Here is a 21,832-nt window from a genome sequence, read left to right as displayed (position 1 = left end):
TTCTATGCTGGTAAATGCTGTTGTGGTTACTGTTATTCATTACGTATTTCATTAGTTTTCATTTTAAGTCCTACAAAGCTTTCCCTGTTTTGAAAAATAGCTTTGTCATTCTGCCTTCTAATTTTGATTGCCTCTAAATCATACTGCTTTTTTATGCACCATTCTTTCATAACATGGTTTAAGAAATTGATCTCCTAAAGCAAAGTGATCAGGTACAATTTCCACTAGTCACTTAGTCAATCAGTGGTAAACCTATGGCCAATTTGATGCTTTGAAAGCAGAAATCAAATGTAGTCTGATTCACAAGTTTTAAGCAGTAGGCAGGACCCTGGCTTTGAAAGTATTATTCCTATTTGATGTTTGACCAAAGGCTGTATATAAAATGTTCAAAATAACCATAAGGCTGATGTTGTATCAAAAATCCTATTGTATGCATTTATTCTAAGATGAAAAAAAACTCATTTGAGAGATGCCTTAGATGCTTAAGAAATTTGCCCAAGGATATGCTACTGCTGGTGGTGAGATTTGAATTCTGCCAGTCTGAATCCTAGAACTGGCCCTACCAGCCTCCAAGATTGATTGCCTCATAGAAAGAAAATTGTTAACAGGTGAGGAGGTATGACAAAATCATTTGTGGATTATGTGGAAGTCAGCTAGAAAAGGTTTGAATTTGACCTGAATAATTCTGTAACTTTTATCCTGACTCATTCTGAGCTACTTTGAAATCAAAAGACTTTTACACTAAACACCAACCAAGCGGCATTTAAAAAAAAAATAATTCCTGTTACTATGTCTTTGAAATATTCATAATGGTATATCTTCCTGTCCTCTATGATGGTGTCCTTATGTAGAAGCTTGGCTGTTGTGAATTCAGAATATTATATAACATCTGCAATGCTCTACTGACTTACCACCTCTGATCAGATGGACTAGGAATTCATGTTAATTTATTTGAATGGAGAAGAGAAAGGACAGGTATATATCCATTTGATTTGCACTTTTGGTAATAATTTGATGAATCTTTTTTGCAAAGAAGCCGAATAGTAAACACTAGTGTATTTTATTTTAACTATTTCTCTGCCTAGTTCTGGTCAAGTAGTCACTCAACTTTTATATGCATTTCCTCTTTAGAGCCAAAATTAATTCAGAAATCACAGCAGCAATGGTTATTCTGTAAACATTACTGGCTACCTGAAAAACACAATATCCTAGAATCAACATGGCACCTAAGTGAAAGAGAACTTGCACATGACTCCCAGAACACAAATCAAGACAAAGTAGTCACCCCAGGGATGGAGGAAAACAAAGACAAATGTGGTTAAGAACCATGTAAATAGTACTGATCTGGGAAGAAAATGGTTATATAGAATATATACATATACAAATACACACAATATTAGATATCATATACACAGAGACAAAAGAGACAAAAAGAAATATTCAAGCTTTTCAACTTTCTCCATAAGTACTTATTCAATTCATTTTTTCAAAACTTAAATTTAAAATATACCGAAGATGCTGTGTCACTTACCATATCGTGGTCTGAAACGGGTCCGAAACTGGTGACGAAGATGTCAGTCTTCACTTCAGTTACACGCTCTGATGAAGCAGGAAATTGGGCCAGTGAGTGTCTATCAACAGCTCTTATTAGATCTCACCACCACATACTCACACCCAAATGGGAAATTTATTGGCTTTGATTAGCTATTTCTAAAATTGGTCCACTGTGTAGTCCTGATAATTTACTGCTTACACATGAAATTTCACAGTTAATATTTTCAATGGAGAATAGAGTCTAAATGGGAAGCAGACTTTATGGACAACTCAGCTGCTTCCTAATGAATTCTTCAGGAATGGACAAAGGTGCCTAAAAGATACTAAACCACTTCTTATTCCATTAGCATAGGACTATGCCATAAATTTAAATATTGTTACCCAGCTAGACAGATCCTGCAGGTATGTAGACTACTCTTGGGAAGTATATATTATGTCATGGCAAGCTTTATTAACTCTTTAAGATCTCCAGAGAATGTTTTATAAATGTTTGCTTTCTTGCACTAAATCTTAACCAAATTATCTGAATTCCTCCCTGGGAAAAATATGACAACCTATGTAAATATTTTCAATTTTGAGGATAAGTAGAGCATATTATGGCATAAAAAATTCATTTAACTCATTCTATTTCATATTCTATGTAATTTTATTATATGGGCCTCTGATGGCATATATATCAACCAATAAAATATATTTATTGTAGTTCTCTGACAAACTCAACACAAACACTTCCAAAGAAATACAGTCACTTATCAAGAAATTGAAAAAAAAAATGTTGCTTGCAGAAAAAGAAACAATTTGTTGAGGGGTGAGAATGAGAAATATGACTCTGTAATTTTCACCTTAGCTCTGAGAAATAACAGTCTACTGTCTTAAGCAGTTCATTTGTCAGTATCTTTGTATCTCTGTCATAGAACATTAAAAACATTATCCTTTAAGTGCAAAAATAAATTCCCTTGAAAATTAAAAGATAGCCTGTCTCCTTCAACTCACTTGTGAAAAGTTAAGACTTTTAGCATAAATTCCTAGCAAAGAGGTCATGTCATATGCTACACATTATGCTTATCTCAATTGATCAAACTTTTTTGGAGTTGGAGATATTCCCTTTCATAATGAATCTAATGTTTTTTTGTTTGTTTTCTGCACAAACTTTCACTGACTCCAAAATGTTCAAATAAGCCTCTTGACACAGAAATTATCTGGGATTTACCCTTTAAACAAGTCAAAGACATAGCTTGTGACAAAGAAAGTAGAGTTGTCTATTTAGAACTCACTTCCAACCTTAACATCAACATGCCGCAGTAACTGAGCATGAATTGAGAGGCACAGTTGTCACAGTGAGTCTCAGTTCTCTCACCCTCTGTCCTCAGTAAGGTCCTTGCTCTTGTGCCCTCAAGCATTTCCCCAATAGATACCTCTCTCTCAGTATGGATGCCTCTTTCAATATTACACTCTTGCTCTCTACATTTTTTTTACTAGACTAACACATTTACCTAGTTAAAACATCTTTATTTCTTAAGACTTCATCATGAGCTCACACTGTATTAGAATATCAGAAACACTTTTCAATTAAAAAAAATAAGAAAATCTATGCCACCTATTCATAAAAGCTAGAATATATCATATTAAATAAACTCATTTTTTTCCCATTTATCTTTCAGCATTTTCATTTGTAGGTCAAGCAAAAGAGCCATCACTAGAATTTTCTTTGATATAATAAGATACACATTTATGGGTATGAAAAAGAACAGAAACATGACAAGAAATAATGATGTGGGCATATTTTCATGCTAAATTATTTTGTATCAAATCTGCCCCTTATTGGAAATAAGTTTGTTTCTCATCATTCATAGATCAACTTTCTGAAATTAAATACTTCTGAAACAGACCAAGGGGAGAATTAATATCAAAATTATCCTTTGACTTTGATATGATCAAATGTTCCTGTTTTACTATTTTTATAATTATTTGACTCAACCTCACTTTGCTTCCAAGGTTTAGTTTTTGTTTTTTCCTGATTATGAAACATAAGATTAATAGTAAATATCCCATGGAACTTAGTAACATGGATATAATCAAAATTTTGTCCATTCTTTTCATTTTATTCTTTTATTTGAGATGCATGCTCATTTAAAAAATACCTATTGATCCCATCTTCAAACTTATACATGCGTGGTTGCCTGAGGCATCTCTCTTGGAAAACTTCATCATTCTATTTCTTGAGTGTGGGAAAGCACATTTCTACATTATAAAGAATGGGATAGCTAGTTTTAAAAAAATTGGCCCACCAGGTGTTTTAGAGCAACTATTTTGTATTATTTTGCATGAAAAAGTGCCCTGAAGGAGTGAAGTGTCCAGTTAGCAAATGTATGGGTCATTTTCCCTCTATTGTTTTTAGATTGTTAATAGATGACCACACTACAAAAGCAGCAAATTAAAAGCTTATTTATAAAGATTATCGAACCAAACAGGACATGGAATATGGTTAAGTTTAGAAACATTTATTGCCATGCATAATTGTTACTATGCCATACAGAGATTAGGCATAAATGGAAAGCAATTTGCATAAATGACTATAACTTCACTTTTAATTCTTTTTTTTTTTCATCTTTTATCTATTCTTGGCCCTAAACTTATTTACCATACTGGTTCATTGCCTTCAGATATTTCATCTTATTTTATACCAGCCATTTGCATCTGAGATATTCCAAAACACACCTTTACAATATTCCAAGGCAAAGACTCTGACCCAGAGCCTCTATATCACAAGTCTCCGAAATGACCTTGTCACCAAAGATTTTAATAACAGATGCATTCTTGTTCTGTATGTTTTTCTCTTTCTCTTCCAAACATTAAGAAACATTCCATGTCAGAGAACTTAAGGATGTCTGTGAGGGACTGCAGTGACCCGTCAATGACTAAATGGGAGGGGTGAGGGAGGGCAGAAGAGGGATAAAAACAGAGTGAAACAAGGCTCTGCATGCCTCTCTGTTCCTGCAGGGCCAGGATAACTACAGGAAGAGAGCAAACACTTTCCCCCGCTCTCCCTTCTAATGTACTTCCCTTGTTACATACACAAACAATTTTCTTTGATTTTTTTTATCAGCTGTTACAGTGAATGCCCACTGGAACAAGTTTCCATAAGAGGAAAACTCTGCTTATTGCCTATTTCCTGTGGAGGATTGAACATTAACATCTTAATGTTTCTAAGAAATTATGTTTTAAGAAAATATAGTCAGTTTTGTTTTATCTGTTTCCCCAAGTTACTGGGGAATGCTACTTTAAAATGTTATCAAAGCTTTGGACTAAATTGGAGGACAATATAATACATCATGGTTTTGGTAAAAAACAAAACAAACAAACAAAAAAGTCATATTGTAAGTTTAGAAAACTCAGATGTGGGAAAAAATCCCTGGATAAATAAGTAAATAATAAATAAATAAATTCACGTTTTATTCAAACTATACTTCATGATTTTTCTCAAACCACATTCTCTCTCAGATCAATATAATTTCATTGACAAGGGATAGTTCCGGCCAAAATAAATCTTTCCCTGTAATGCACCAGGAATTCCCTGAGTGCTCTGTGAAGTCATCCTGCTTTAAGACAGGAGGTTTACAATCCCAAGTGCAAATGTTCGAGAGAGTATTACGAATAAATTTCAGCAAAATTGCAAATAGCAGCGGCATGGGTAGCTTCCCTTCTTGGTAAAGAAATGGTGGCTTCAAATTAAGACCTTGTTAGGCCCAGGACCAGTTCTAAAAGGAGAATATTCTCATATTATATGCTATAGTTGAGATGTACAGAAATTTTTGAGGAATCTTTCTTTTCTCGAGGGCTGGGAAAATTTACTGCTCTCCATGAGCTACCTTCAAGAAGATTCCCACAGAATATCTATTATCTAACACCTACCATTATCTCCATCTCTTAATGAACATTAGAATCTAAATCATGTTTTCTTAATACCAAGAATTGTTTGACTTAGTACCAGACTCTAAAGTGTTATTAGATATACCTGGAAGGTACTCAAGACCTTTCTGTAGATCACATGGTGAAAAGTCAACATGTTTTTGTGCCTCTACGTATTCTATTTAAGAGCATACAACATGAGTCAGGAAAGTCAAATGAAAATTAGGTAAAATAATTATAGACATAGCCAAATCTATATATGACTGAACTCCTTATGTAACTAGGAAACTCTTTAAAAATTGATAGCAAGTAAAATAAAAACAAAGAACTTATCAATCAAAGAATTTTTTCAATGATATTTTCTTTATGCTAATCTTTTCATGTCCAGCATAAATGAAAGATGACAGATAAGTATAAATGTATACATATGTTCAAATTGTCAAAGGGAAAATATGGAAAAAAGTTATACAAAATAGGATCATGAAATTATGATGATAAGTGCTATTAAAATTGTTGGAAATATTTCAAAATAATAAATGTGTAAAGTGTCTGATCAATCATATTCAGTCTTTAAACAATCACACCCATTCAATTCTATGTTGTGTATGTACAGATACATACAAGCATATGTATAAACATGCTCAAGTGCAATATTATATATTTTTACTGCTATACAGAACTGTTTTTACTAGGAATTTCCTACAATGTTGATATCCTGTTGATAAGTATTGAAATAACAGATGTTTTGAAGTGATAATTCAGAAAGATGATTAGTATCAGAGGTATAAATGAGAAAAGCAGTATATTAAAGTAAGTAGTAAGCACATTGGATTAAGACTATAAGTGCTCAGGTTTTAACTCTGATTTCCCTTGAGAACAAGCTGCATGATTTTTAGATACAATCCTGTAATCTCTCCGAATCTATTTTCTCATTCTTTGAACATGGAAATACCTATACAGTTGAATACATAGTTTGGGTGTGAAGGTTGAATAAAATTGCAATGCCAAAAACACTTTGAGAAGCATTTTTTGGGTGTATTAATTTAGTCAATGAATGTTTATTTAGGATTTTCTGTGTCCCAGCTAGGCACAATGCTAAGTCACAGTGATATAATAATGAACAAAGGTGACTATGCTCCTTCTCTAGCATACCTCAGAGCGTTTCTTAGAGAAAACATATTTTTCCATAGATTGGGTAGGTAGGTAGGTAGGTGGGTACAAATAGGTGTAATTTTAAATACAGGTGTGCATAGACATATAAACACAAATTATTCTAATTAAATTCAGATAATTTTAAAGTGTTCTAAAAGAATGTCCATGAACTGAGATCTGAAAGATGAGGAAAAGTCATTCATGGGCATATCTAGGAATGGTATCAAAGAGGATAAATCAAAACAAAGGATCTTACGTCAGAATAAGTGTGTCATGTTTAAGAAAGAGAAGGTGGGCCATATCTGCAGTGGTGATGCAAATGATTATGGTACAGGATGATGCTCTTGAGACAAGTGCGACCACATTTGAAGAGTCTTGCGTATTTCAGAAAGCCACTGACCTTTATTCTAATGCTGCAGGAAGCCTTTGGGTACTGAAGTAACATGATGTTACTTGCAGTTTAGAAAGACAGAGGAAGCTATATGGATAATGGATGGTAAGACTGTAATAAAAGAAGTGAAATGGAAAACAAAGAGGAGAGAATTGTAGTTGGTATATGTTAACAATACCTATCACCACAATTTGTTTAATGTGGCACTGGAATGTTTTCACTGGAAATGTTTTCACTGGAAATGCTATTAATTAAGGAAGTCAAAGAGTAATATTCACTAGACAAGCTTCCAGGGACCCATAACTTAGGAAGATCTATTGCCTCCTTTAAGCTACTCTATTAATCCATAGAAACAGACACCACATGGAGGCCAAATGGACTGATGTTAATAATCATAATAAAATTTATCTCAAAGTCCTACTATAAAATGTTCTTGTTTGGAAAGTGAAAGTACCCTGGACTCCTACATAAACATCAGTGTATACTTCAATGGATTGGGCAATGTTCTAGCACCTGGCCAACCTGCCTAGAGCAATGTTTTTTGCTCCCTGTTCTTTGTTTTTATTCTCTTAATGCCCTAGAATATTGGCATATATTCCCTGATTAATATAGAGAGCTACTTAATTTTGGCTCTAATACTCAGCTGCTAAGTTGGGATATGAGACAGATAGTGAAGCTTCAAGATGCCTCATCAATCCTGCCTTTTGTGTTTTTGAATTCTAAGAACACAGATGATACAGGCATCTCAAGGAAGAAAGGTCCATTTTATCATAGGCATTTATTCCATTTTCACTGAGAAATTTCTGCTTTCCCTCCTTACATTATAACGTGAACAGTTTCTACTGGGAAAGGGCTAAACTTAACCTTGATGAGTATTTTTGGGACTATATCAACCTTGACCTAAATTGTACAAGTTATTATAGTTTTAAAGCATTATGCTTTCTGATATAGTATTTTAGTGATGTGAGAATGATAATATAAAAATCTTGGAGGAATATTCTATCACTTTAGGTCTTTGTTTTCTGTTAAATTTTCCACAAATAACAGTCTGTGATGTTTATCAATGACATTCTTGTCTTAGGTACCATACATAGTTTTCCAAATACAGATTTTAGATTATGCCAGGAAAAAAAAAGTCAATAGAATATATAAAAAATAACTGTTTTAAAGATCCCATGTTGATACTAGAATCAAGATGGGAAATAGAAACTATTAAAAGGTCCAGAATAGATGCAGGAGAATAGAAACTATAGCCATTTACTGAGACTGGCCTTTAAACTTGGGTGTAGTCTCAATGGCTTTATTTTATCTCAAGAAATTCTTGGAAGCTGCTTTATACACAATAGAAATGGTGAGAGTAGAAAGTTTCATACACAAGCCAGAACATTCCTTTGGGTATCTAAGTTGGATATATTGCACAAGCTAGATTCATGAACTGGCTAGAGAGCTTGGCCAGGGAAGGTTAAAAAGGTGCTTTCTGTTCATTTTAACAGTTCTTCTTGGGTTTTTGGTAGTTGTCTTTTCTGTGAAACTCAACTGAGTTATAAAATGTTTTTATATAGTATTTTTGTGAAAATGGGTTGAATTTGCCAAAGTCTGAGCAGCTGCTCTACACCCTACATTAAAATACAGTAGTTTCAAAAAGAAGGATGCTTGTGAGTTGAATTTTAAAACAGAATACTGAAGGATATTTTCTGGTATAATAATAATAATGATAATAATAATAATAACAACAACAACAACTATAATAACAACAAGAAAAAGGGATTGGATAACCAAAAAAAGTCTATATCTTATTTTTACAGATATTATAAGTGGACTTCTTTTATTTTATCTAACAGTAATATAGTATGAAAGAAATATCTTTGTCCTCTCTATTTTTGAAATTCTGGCTTTTTAATATAAGCAGAAAATGCATGTTTTAAGCTTAGTTAAACATGAATATGAGGGGCTGAGGTTGTGGCTCAGTGGTAGAGTGTTTGCCTGGCACGTGTGAGGCCCTGGGTTCAATTCTCAGTACCACGTACAAATAAATGAATTAAATACAGGTCCATCATGACTAAAAACATATTAAAAATGAATATGACTCTTCTTTATGATCTCAATATCACATGGGATGCAAAATAATAATAAAAAATGTTTTAATGACATTTTATAAAGTGGAGGTAGACTAAATTTCAGTTTTAAAAAGTATAAAGCTATATTTCTTTCCCAATTCTCTAGTGACCCAAGCTTCACAAATTTGCAAATAAATAAATAAATAAATAAATAAATAAATTCTCAAAACTTAATCTTTTAACTCTCAACTTTCCATTTTTTAAACCTTTTTTTTTTAAATAAAGAAACACAACCCAAGGTCCAGACTAATTACCTAAAGAGAAAAAAAGAAAAAAAGTCATTTGCCAGCTGCAGAGAATTTTCAACTCCTTTGACTCATTGGAGGAGTTGCAGGATCTTGTGGTTTAAAATGGAGGTTTCTTCCAATAATTGGGCTAAAGATTAGGCCAAAAGGTTTTATAAGAGTATGAATAATCCAAGATGAGGTAAATTATAAAGAGAATGTCTGTTTGGAGGCATAGATTATTTTTTAAAATAATATTTTAGTGCTAAAATGCTTTGAGAGGAAATTACAGCTGCAAATGTTCTTCTTACACTTTCAAATAACTGCTTAGATTTCAATTGCTCTAGATCCTTCTCCCAATTATTTGTTTAGATTTGCTTAAGCAAAATCTAAAACAAAAACAATCAAAACAGTCAAATCTATAACACTTACAGCACACAAAAAAAGAAAACTGTAAATATTATGAAGTGTACAGTAGGGTAAGTTCCATTCTCTACTTACAATCCTATCCACTTCCTTATCCACTTGGCCACCCATCCCTCTGGGTCTGTTACACATTCAGCTCTCTTTCCCTGGCCATCTTCATAGACATGGTTTGATGATAAAAACTTTGAAAGGCATCCATTGTTCTATACATCATTTACTAAAATCAAACTTAAAATTGAATTTAGCAGTAATGACAGTTTTTCCCAGGAACTACCATAATGAGGGATGGAGTCGGGGGGAAAGTTCTACAATCCCTACAAGTCCATCCTATTTGTGTTCCACCTAAAACTGGATGATTTTTTCCTAATTTGTTTTTAGAGAAGTGAAATGAATTTGTTTATAGAAGAACATGTCTTTTGAGAGCTAGATGAGGGAGACTGAGCTCATGCACAGGAGGAAGGGGAACTCTTAGCTTTGTGACATGACCTGGATGATGACTGCGATCACCCTGGCTCACCCAGGATTCTGGCACATCTTAAACTATAGCTGGTACATACAGAAGGATAAAGAAGAAGGAAAGGACGTCATTGGAAAGGTCTTATTTGTCCTTGACGACCTGCAGTGTTTCTTCAGGATTAAGCTTTGGGTGTGTTTATGATTACTTTTTCCTATTCCCAAAGTGTGGGAGGAACCCATATGAAAGTGAAATAAATTCACCTAGATGTGTGCAGTTCAGCAGAAGTATTATTTAATTTTTCATGAAGCTAGAGCATATACAGGCTTCCTCTATTTATTATAATCACAAGTAATAGGAGGAAACTTGGGACAATGAGTTCACTCAGAGAAATTTTGGTTTGGTCACGATTGAAAGTAAAAAGACAAGTCTTGATGATCCCTGTGCCCTCATGTCTATCTGTCCTAACGGGATGGATTCCTCTGCTTTATGGTTTTATCTGTTTTTCTCCAAGACCTCAACCCCTCTCAATTTGCCTTATTCAGACTCCTTACTTCTATCTTTTTATTTCTCTCCTTTTTCCCTGAACTTTTACTTTTTCATCTTCCCATTTTTCTGACTTCTAACCAGCTATATGATTCTTCTACAAGCTGACCTTGTTTTAGACAAGAGTTTTCAAAAATAGTTTTTAGCTCCTCGTTGCAAAGAGAGAGCAACCCTTCATATCTTGTCACCAAAGAAAAAAATAATAAATGAGAATGAATTAAACAATGATCCACAATCCCAATTTGTGTTTTCTGGCTACTGATGATTTTAATTAGAGTTTATTTAAAATTTTCTTCATTTACTTTGTGCTTAAAATATAAACCTGGTTGAGTTTTCTCTTTAGATTTTCCTAGTATATTAAAATTTAAAATTTCACATAATCTAATCTGTTTTAACTCTCCTACCTTAAAAAGAAAGAAAGAAAGAAAAAAGAAAAAAAGAAAAGAAATCCTGCACTTAGGGTTGTGGAGCGTGGTAGAGCACTTGCCTCGCACATGTGAGGCACTGAGTTTGATCCTCAGCACCATGTTAAAATAAATAAAGTGAAGGTACTGTGTCCATCTACAACTAAAACAAAAATGACAAAAAAAAAAAAAAAACTTTCCCGGATGTCTCTTTTTATGTTATCCTTATATTTTTCACCTTCATAGGCTGTCTCTTGACACTGAAAAAAATAGCCTTTTCCAATACCGTTACAATATCTGCCAGCTGATTTCTATTATCTGAATCCACCCCTTTACGTACTTAGGTCCTGGTTTGTACCCACAGCGCACATCCCTAAGGAGCAATACTACACTTCTGATGCAGTGTGTTTCTAGAAAACGAGTCATGATGAATTTGCACATACAACAATTTCTTATAATATTCTGGAGTCTCGGGTTCTCATATTTTCTGAGGATTTTCAGAACAAAATATCCATGCTTTTTGAAGAGTTTTGTTATTTTTATAAAAATCAGACTTTTGTCATAATAAAGAAGGCAGAAGGCAAGATGAGGCTGTCCTAGCTGTGATCATGAATCAACTGAAAGGAATCTTTTACCCTCTTAGTAAATAATGATAATTATTCAAGTATATAATAGTTTTGTTGTTTTTTTTTTTGTCTGAAAACCAATGATTCATGTCAAAAAGTAAAAGGAAGGAGATTCTTTTTGCAACGGGAATTTATCAGAATCCATGTCATACTTAAATTGAAAGAAATGCATGGCAATCTAAGGAAATAAAAATATATTCCAAAACAGTAATGTTAAAGATGAACTAATGTACTCATTTCTGGAAGCAAATCTCCAAGTGTTGCAAGTTCTGAAAATTAGCTTTTCAATCTATGCTTAGCCTGGTTTACAACTCCACAAATCCATGGTTCTCCATGGTCTAGGTATAAATATAAGGAAATGGTTCCTGCTCCGACTATATTTGAATACTTAATTAATGCATACAGTTATTAAAAAGTTACACACAGTTAAATAAATATTAACAATCATGGCTTGTTATTTATATTTAGAACTATCATACAACTATGCAGGTGATCATTGAAGAAGGTGATTGTATAAACATAAATCGTCCAACAAACTGAAAACTACACACAAATCTTTCAGAGGATATTCATGTGCACACATTAAAATATTAAACAGAATTTCCTGAAGTAGGATGAAAGGAAAGTCCTTATAAATGTTATAAAATTCTGCTCATTTTGTAGGGAGTGAAATGCATCAGGAACGAGATTCAGTGAAGGAATCATACACATTTTTACGAACTTTCATAAGTCTTACTTTTAAAAAACTTACATCAGTAACCCATTCGTTAGTTCTGTATATACCTCCTCTATATGCAGTCTTTATAATTTACTTCATATTTTATGCATCAAGAGAAATTTCCTTGGAGCCAATGCTGATGTTATGTATTCATAGACATTATATCAACATATGTACACTATCATGCTCTCTCATTTTGTGATGCCCCAGGTCTAGTTTGTTTTTCTTTTTGGAGACAGGGTCTCCTTATCTTCCACAGTCTGGCCTCAAATTACTGGGCTCAAGGGACACTACTGCCTCAGCCATCAGATCAGCTGAGACTATAGGCACCTTCACCTGAGTCTAGCAACTTTAGGATTTTTTAAAAAATATTTTTCTTAGTTGTAGATGGACACAATACCTTTATTTATTTATTTATTTTTATGTGGTGCTGAGGATAGAACCCAGCATAGAACTCATGGGAGATGAGCACCCTACCACTGAACCACAACCCCAGCCCCTAAGATGTTTTTTTTTTTTTCAACTGAATGAAAACTAAGGGAAGAAGAAGTCTGATGAAATTTGTGTAGCATGTCCTAAATATGAACATTTGAAATAGATAAGAATGGACACCTGGTAAGACCTTTGACATATATTTTAGTTGTGAGTTTTAAAAAGCAGTTTCTCTTAAACCTCTAAGACAGTAATGACATTTAGCAGCTTGAAAATAGACCCATGATGCACATCTCTGTGATTACACTACACAAAATATTTTTAAAATGATTCTAAATCCATGTTACTCTATTTGGTTGTAAAATCAGTGCTTGACTCTTAAGCTTCTTACTCACTGTTTATCTGTGCTGTCTAAATGCAGAAGAGGTGTCTTTCTTATTATTGCCGTTTAGTTTAGTTACTATTTAAATATTACTATTAGTTTCCACAGGTGCTTTGGAAAAGGTGCCATATCAGCTAAAGCTGGGAATCAAAGATTCTAATATTGTTATCCTGTGTGACTTCAAACGAGATAATTAATATTCTTGCTTTACTTGTTTTACTCTTACAATATTCTGACTTGGTTTCAGTAATTTTTGTTTAACCAAGTATAATAGTTTGATTATTTTATTCAAATAGATGGATAATTTTTGGAACTATTAATTCTTATTGTTATACATATTTATGTATAGTAATAAGTTCTACTTTATTCCTTAGCAGAAATTCTTCATTATGACCAATGAATTGATATTCAAAAAAAAATCACTACAGAAAATTAGGGTGTAAGTTCAAATGCATGGTTAAAAAAACACTACCATTTATTTCATTCACCTTTGATCCTAGAGGTGATGGTAATCTAGCATAGCATAGTGGATCAATATATATAAACGTTTAAGGCGACAGATTCAGTGTATCCTGTATGAATTCAATGCAGACTTAGCAAAAACAGGTGAGGTTGATGTAGTTTTTAAACTGGAAGGGACAGTGTCCTTCCCATTGCTTTCCTTGTATAATCAAATTATAAGAAAACATTGTGTTTGTCAAATAGATGTAATATCTCTTTCACATCATTATGAGAACTTTGCATCTTTTGATCCATAAAGTTATGTGGACACAACTATCATAGGGAATTGGATTAACACTGAGCAATCTATTAAAATAATATTAATCATTGAACTCCATGGTACCATTCTCATTATTTTAACACTTAAAGGGAAAACAAGACTATCATCATAAAGATTTTCATATTATTCTTTAAAATAAAAAAATACAGTAACACAACCCACCTCCCAAGCCTGGTCTCAGGCGATTGTCATAGCCATCTAAGAGTCGGTCCAAAATCCTAGTGAAGACGGTGGTGTTGTCTTTAAGTTCATCTTGCAGTGAGGGCTGTCCGAAGCTGGAAGTAGCATAAAGATAAGCAGTGTCTGAGTTAGATACACGTTTCCACTGAAACTTCTTTCTGATTAAGATTTTCCTAGGTTTGCCTACTTTTCTTTCTATTGAATCTTTGAAAATTCCTCCTGCTAATTTTTTTTTTTTCTTTCAGAACTGGGGATTGAACCAAGTGCTTCATGCATACTAGGCAAGCACTCTACCACTGAGCTACATTCCCAGCCCTGATTTTTTTTTTTCTAAATTTGGAAGGGAGAATAGAGGAAATGAATACTACCTCCTTACTTTCTGAATTCTCAGCATAATATCATGTCATAATGTGTATCTTCTCTGAGCAAGCAAAAATATTCACACGTGTTAGAAAAAAACTGGGAAACTTCTCAAATTAAAATGTGTGTGTTCGTGAGAAAGAGAGCAAGAAAGCGAGGCAGTAAAAGATATTTATAAGAATGGTTTTGTTTTTAATTTAACATGTAGCAAAACCCTAAGTTTTACCTATCATTTTTTCTTCCAGATCCTAAGGATCTGTTTTGATTTTTTTCATGTTCTCTTAAGATATTTAGATGAGAAGAAGATAAAAATGTTTACATTAATTATATTTTAACTAATGTTCAAAATTTCATTCATCTTAAGATTTATGCTTCAATTTTAAAAAAAAATTATCTGATCAGTTACCTAATTGAATTTTTGTCATTGCTGGCCTTAGACATGAAAGAGTCCTTGAAAAAGAGAAAGTTCAATAATCTTAATTTATAGTTTATAAACTGTAGCAAAGCTTTAGTGTTTAAGAAGACAGCAATTTGTAAGCAAAGCTCATTCTAGAAACCAGCTTTGTTCAACTTTTAAGCAAAACTTTATCTCCATGTTTTTGTATAGAAATAATTATTTCTACTTAAATTGTACTGAGGATGTAACTTGTATCTCATCTTACTATCAGTCTTTGATTTTCAACCACGTCTTGACCACAATTCATATACTGTTTCTTTTATGAACTGCATTACTGTCTATGCTCCTTGAATCATATTTTATGTAATGATTAGCATGACATTTCCAAAATCCTTTGAGAGAAGCATTTTCTATCTTAGGATGGATCACACTCACTGATAAATTTCAATGATAGCTCTGACCTTGAGTAAAAAAATACATGAATATAGGGTATAAACTAAGGAACTTCTGTCTTTCATATTTCCTACTTAATACACTTTTTATTTCACTCTTGTGTGTTCTTATTACTAATAAGTATTAACATTTTAAAGAAGAATTTATTTGACAGTAGCAAGAAATACAAAGTATCATTTTGAAAACACTGTTTTGCAGGTAATTGATTTTGTATTAGTCAAATGCAAAGGCATTTTTTTCTGAAAGTTTTATTTTAATAAAGTTATTAAAAATGAAAAGTTATCCAGGATATTAAATATGTTAAGTGTGTTCTCACAAAACAATTTTTTTATTCTGCTAAATTCAACATTAATATCACACAGATTGAGGGCTTACTCTTTTTCAGTAAAATTAAACATCTTTTTTTAAATCAAATTTTCAATGAGTTCTGTATCTTCCAGTATGTCTCATTGACGGATGGCAAAAAATAATTTTCTGAATGCAATTATTTACAAAATCTCATTGTCACAAAACTGACTGCTATGCTTGCATCTTTCAAGGGTATTGGAAGGTCATCTTGATAAAGATGGAAAAGAAATGTTAGCACACCTTAAGCTGTAATGAGCTCCTGATAGACAGCTCTAAAGAAGAAAGTAATAAAATAGCAAGGAGGAAACGTGAGATGGGATGACAACACAGAGTGCAGTTAAGTTGTTTGCACAAACCTTAGAATAAGAGCTGTCTATTACCTTTACCTGCATTCCCTAAGTTTTTATAGCTCATATACAATTCAGGAAATGTTTTTCTCTCTGGTTTTGTCTTATAAGTGTTTTCACCAATTCCTTCCATTGAAGTGCAAATACCAAAGGAGATTTCCCCTTCTCCCAAGAACATTAGCTCCCCTGTCCCTTTTAGGATAGAAATCTCTTTTTTGTGTGATTATTTTTTTTCTAATCAGGTGCTTCATCTTTGCTTCTAATTGACTATGACAAACTGTAACTGTCAAAGTAAAACCTTAGAAAAAATATCAAAATTATTTATCTGGTAATAAATTATCCATGCCACTGCTGTGTTTCCTAAACAGAATGTATATTTTGAGGAGAAATGTCAGTTACAGTACCTGATTTTGATTCCATATGAAGCACTATAGAATAAAACACTGTGCACTAACTCCATCTACAGGTCATTACAATAGTAACACTTCATATAATTTTTCAAAAGCAGTGAAGATCATTTAACTTCTCAAATTAAGAGTATCTGACAGTAATGTATATCTTGTTCATCTGGTAGTCATATATACTATACAAAATGCCAAAAAAATAATAATAGACAACTTCTCAATTAGAAAACATGCCTCCAAATTCACAGATCTTTCCAGGATACTGTTTCTCTCTTTCCGTTACATTTGAAGAAACTCAGGTTTTTAGATCTAGTTTAATAAGTTCTTATGGGCTACAGGAATAAAGTACACAAGAAATATTCAAGCAAACAAAAAATCACTCTCAAGTATTTGGTCATATATTTTTACTATAATATCTTATAGTCTTGATTGGATCATTAATCATATTTTGAATATGCTTATACATTAATATTTCTTTTAACTTTTATATAAAATAGTTATGCTTAATTAGATAAGTTTGATTTTACCTAATGTTTGTAAATATTTATTTAGTATATTCCACCTTTGTTGGTTGTATAAATATAGTTTTGAAACATAGTATGCACCTGTATTCATAGAGGCATGATTTTCAAATTAAAAATATTATGTTAAACTTTCCATTTCTATATATTCACAAATTATCCTATGATCCTTAAATTGGCTAACATTTTTCTTTTTGGAAAATCAGCGTGCATGGTATGCAGACATTAATTGGGGGAACTTTTTCTATGAATTAGGAAACCGAATTTTTTTTCAGTTACAACCGAATAGTGAAAAGTTCAATCCAGGACTCAAATGTTAAATTAATACATTTCTTAACAAAGTCTTAGTAAGTGTATTCTAACTGACATGCAAATAAGATGTTTATTTTTCCTTAATACTCTTTAGTCTTTTATTGCACTTAAGTTTTTTTTTTTTTTTTAATTCCCTTAGTCATGAATTCATCCATGGACAATTGTCTTCCCCCTAATGTAATAAATGAAAAGTTACAGAAATTCTCATGCAGATTTAAAATAAAGTGTCCCCACCTTCTTCCAGTCAACATGCTCAGAAGGAGGGTCCAGGCCCAAAGATAGTCAGAGAGACCTGGACTTCTCTTCATCGCGGACTTGAGCAGCTGAAAAGTAGAATAAGTAGAGATCAATGTGTCTTGCAAGAAACATCAGGTTATAACCACTAGGGCTGACTGAGGCAGTTCAGATGAATGCTTTGAAGTCAGGAAATGACCTCACTGGAATATGACACCTCATTGGAAGCAATGGAAACCTGGACCATCCATTTTCCACTTTTCTTTCCAATTCTCCATTCAGAAATCTATCAGTACCTTAATTTCTCCTGTAAAAGAATACAAGTTGAAATGCTTTCAGGTGACAATATTGCTCAATATTAAAACTGTGAGTTGTTTTCCCTGGGCTTTTTAAATTTCTATTAAAATTTGATTTATTCTCTTCTTGTTGTTTTGCATGAGAAAATGTTGACCTTTCTGATTTGAGTCCCCATGACTGGACTCCACATTGAAAAATTTAAGCTTCTATTATTAATAGGGAGAAAAATGTTCGGGGTGGAATGTGGATGGTTAACCTGCTCTGTTAACTGAATTCATCTCTGGATTCTAGATAGTACCTTGATTTTAGAAGCAACTGTATTTATCTCTTTATAAAGCCCATTGGAAACACACTGTTGAATGCCAAAGTCGTGCTTCTATTCTGTGTCTGTGATTGCCTTGTTAAATAAGCTCACAAATGTTTCTGTGAAGCTAAAGGACACACTTTATAGTCAAGCCATGTACTGATCTCTCTCACATACCAACCACACACACACAAATGCACACAAACATGCCCACACATATCTTTTAATCCCTTTCCAATTCTGCCAGGTTGCTGCTGAAAAATGTTTCATTCCAAACAGATGGAAGCTGGAGTGCTTTGCCTTGCATGAAAAGGGGGATCTTTTTTCCCTGTTAGGTAAAGTGCAATCCATCACTATTGATTGTTGAATTTAGACCTGGTAGTGGGATGCTGGAGGAATGGAGGAGTGCGGAAGGCTTACAGAATTAAAAATATACATAACCTATTTATGGAGTGCATTTCAGAAATTCAGTGCCCTACCTGGTTAAGGAGCAGATAGTTACATTTTATTTCAATGAACTGTCATTAATTCCAGCAATAATATGAGAAATGTTAGAAGTATGTTAGCACTTCCCTCCATCTCTACTCTTCAGTAGGATCCGGTGATTAATGAATTGCAAGTATTTTAAAGCATATTTTTTCATTAACCAGTCTATAGTTTAATGTAGTATACCTTTAATTATAGCTACAAAATGCTTTCCACACTCCTGGGGATCATTTAAATCAGTAAAAACCATTACAAACAGGCAAGTAAGCAGTGAAATATAATTAATGTGTTTGGAGTGAAATGGTGTAGAGATAAGAACTGTGAGCCACATCATAGCTTTTACTTAATTTAGTGCCTGGTTTTGATACAGATGAGTAGAATGTGACAAGAAATCTTGTATAAACATTATTATGTTAAAATATTGCATCTAAATGGCACAATTATTATTCACCCTTTCATTAATCTTCATTAATGTTAGGAAGGGAAAAACAACTCCTCTTAGCCCTATTAATTTTCTTTGATCTTTATAAAAAGGGGCAATTCCTGAAGGAATAAACACAAAAACAAAACAAAACCCCAAGGCAAGACACCATAGCTTTTTGCTTTCCTCTGGTATTTTTTAAAACAGAAAAACAACGCTTCAGTTGTTGGGTAAGAAAGTTTCCTGCAAATACAAACATAATAGTTTAAAAGAAACGCTAAACTGCCTCCTTACCCCTTTCCACCTCCAACCTTCCCCTTCCAGACAGACACTCCAAACACCCTTAATATCCCCTGCCACCCATTTCAAATAACAAGTTGAGTTTTTCATGTTCAGAATGGGAGAGACCCCTACACCAGAGGGCATTTTAGCAGCGTCCACTAGAAAGGAGAAAAGAGGCAATTTTTCATCCAGAATTAAGCGTGCCTTCCCTGAGATGGAAGAGGGAGAGAGGATTTCTGTCCCAGCGTCTTAACTTTAGACCTTGCCCCCCAACGCCCCTCCCAAACTCACCCCAGCTCCCCCTGGCAGGGAGGAAAAAAAAAAAAAAAAAGACCAAAACAACATGTCACCACCCACCCCGCGGAATAAATTCAAATCTGCCTAAGAAAGCAAGAGAGAAAAGAAGAGAGGGAGAAAATAAAGCTCCTAGATCGCTGCAGTTTTCGCCCTGAAGAAAAACATTCGTTGCTGCTACCTGCTACAGGCTCAGGCTCCTGTCCGGCTCCCTCTTGCTTTCTTGTTTTCCCACCACTATAGCATTTCTGTCTCCCAGGTTAGGAAAAGCCATGTTCAAAGCGCTGTGGGTCGCGGTCCGAAGGCGCACTTACCTCGGGCCCCCTCTGGGCACCGGATCGCTCAAGACCGGGGGAAAAGTCTGCGAGAGAAAATCGTGGAGAGCCGGAGCCGGCGCGAGTCTGCGAGTCCAGGCGCGCTGCGAGCGGAGGGGCGTCCTCGCTCGCTGCCTCTCACTCACTCGGTCTGAGCCATCATGGACTCTGCGTGCTCCAGAGCTGAAGATTTCACACCCAAATTTGCTTCCCAATATCCAATCTGCAGCTATACAACAAAAGATTTCTCTTTACCAAGACAGTAGTAATACGTCCCAGGGCAAACCGGATGTGAAATAGGCGGTGACTTCATGCCAGAGAGATTTTATTTTAGAAAGGAAGGTGGTACCAGCCTCTGGATCTGGAGACCAATCCGCCCATTTTTTATATGCAGCACAATTTAACTTGCACCGCTCTGGCCCTAATCCCCTTCTCTATAGCTGCAGACTCAAATCCTTCCACAATCTGCTGCATGCATTCCGTTTGGGGGCAGTGGAAATGGGGAAGGGAAGGGTAGAGAGGTTTGGAGACGTGGGGAAAGCACTTTGGATCTTTTCACACTTGCAATTGACGAACACCCTATTTTAAGGAGTGCCCATTAGAAATACAAGGGATCAGTATAATTGTTCCACTTTAGATCAAATATTTAATCACTGCATACATATGAATGAAAGCAAGCCATGAAACAGGGAGACGCAGGGTTACACGTGTGGAGAGCGCACGGTCCTCTCGCCTCTCTGGCTCACACACACTCCCACACGTATGTCTAAGTCTCTGTGTCTTGCAGAGTCATGATTTGAGAGTGACGGTAGGGAAGAGTTCTGGCCGGTAGGGAATTGGCCACTGGGGTAGGAGTCCTTCGCACTTTGGCAGGTTTGGAGCGCTTTCCAGCCCACCTTCGTTGGTAGCTTAGAGGACAGCAGGAACACGCTCCTGAACCTGTTTTTTATTATTATTATTATTATTATTATTATTTATTTTATTTTCCTGTAGGCAACTGCTTGTGTACGTGATCACGAAGAAAACACAGGCGTCTTTAACTCTGAATTGTGTTGGGTTCCCTGAAGAAGCAATATTTAACTTTAAACACATCATTCTGATCATTTCTAGGTTTGAGAGGCATATCTCTATTTCTGGAATCATTTTCTTTTTCTTTTTCTTTTCTTTTTTTTTTTTTTTTTTTTTTTTTGCCTTGAACTCCATCATTCTTGGAATGGGAAAATAGGAAAAGGATGGAGGGATTTTTAGAAGTCAGAACAAAACTCGCTTCCCCTCCCCCCCCCACCCCAACACACACCCTGTCCTATTCTATTACACTCCCTGGTAGCTCTCCACCCACGAATAATTATACACTCAGGGAAGGGGTGTGTGCTTCAACAGCCTAACTAAATTTTCAAGGAATCAGGGATGATTGTGGTTCGGGTTTTGTGAATGGCTGTTTTTAGCAGAGTGGATGGGTGCTGTCTTCCTGGGAGTGCTTACTGAAAAGACCCACACCACCAGGAGCTGTCCTTTCAGCACTTTCGTCCAGATTCGGTAGGCGGTGCTGAAAAGATGGGAAGTCCCTGTATAATAGATCTGGAGGAAAGGTCCAAGCCTTTGGAAAGCTCACGGGCCACTTTCCCTGAGTACGCTTCTAGCAGAAGAGACGTTTGAGATGGGGCTGAGCATGGCTAAGAAAATACTTAGACAGTCCATATCACTTCTGGGGTTTTGATTCTACAAGTGCTCCTTGACCCTGTGCTGCAATGATCAACTTACA

At 34.6% G+C, this 21,832-nt stretch overlaps 1 protein-coding gene across 2 annotated transcripts in view; it reads right to left on the bottom strand.

Moving 5' to 3' along the window:
* Positions 1-20,539, bottom strand: part of Gabra1 (gamma-aminobutyric acid type A receptor subunit alpha1) — a 53,626-nt gene extending 33,087 nt beyond the window's left edge. Inside the window, exons 1-4 of one of the 2 annotated variants that reach the window (XM_005325416.5) lie at positions 20,071-20,539; positions 17,673-17,761; positions 14,279-14,391; positions 1,532-1,599 (exon numbers count right to left, since the gene is read on the bottom strand). In XM_005325416.5, the coding sequence (XP_005325473.2) occupies positions 1,532-1,599; positions 14,279-14,391; positions 17,673-17,746 (255 nt within the window). In that variant the 5' untranslated portion in view covers positions 17,747-17,761; positions 20,071-20,539. Of the gene's footprint in view, positions 1-1,531; positions 1,600-14,278; positions 14,392-17,672; positions 17,762-19,937; positions 20,008-20,070 lie in introns of those variants that run through there. The other variant, XM_040272088.2, reaches the window with a different exon arrangement.
* Positions 20,540-21,832: the final 1,293 nt, after the last annotated feature.

The sequence above is a fragment of the Ictidomys tridecemlineatus genome, chromosome 1 (assembly GCF_052094955.1).
Source record: "Ictidomys tridecemlineatus isolate mIctTri1 chromosome 1, mIctTri1.hap1, whole genome shotgun sequence".
NCBI lineage: Eukaryota > Metazoa > Chordata > Mammalia > Rodentia > Sciuridae > Ictidomys > Ictidomys tridecemlineatus.
Note: the sequence above shows the minus strand (reverse complement) of the source record. Positions and strands in the feature narration are given on the sequence as shown.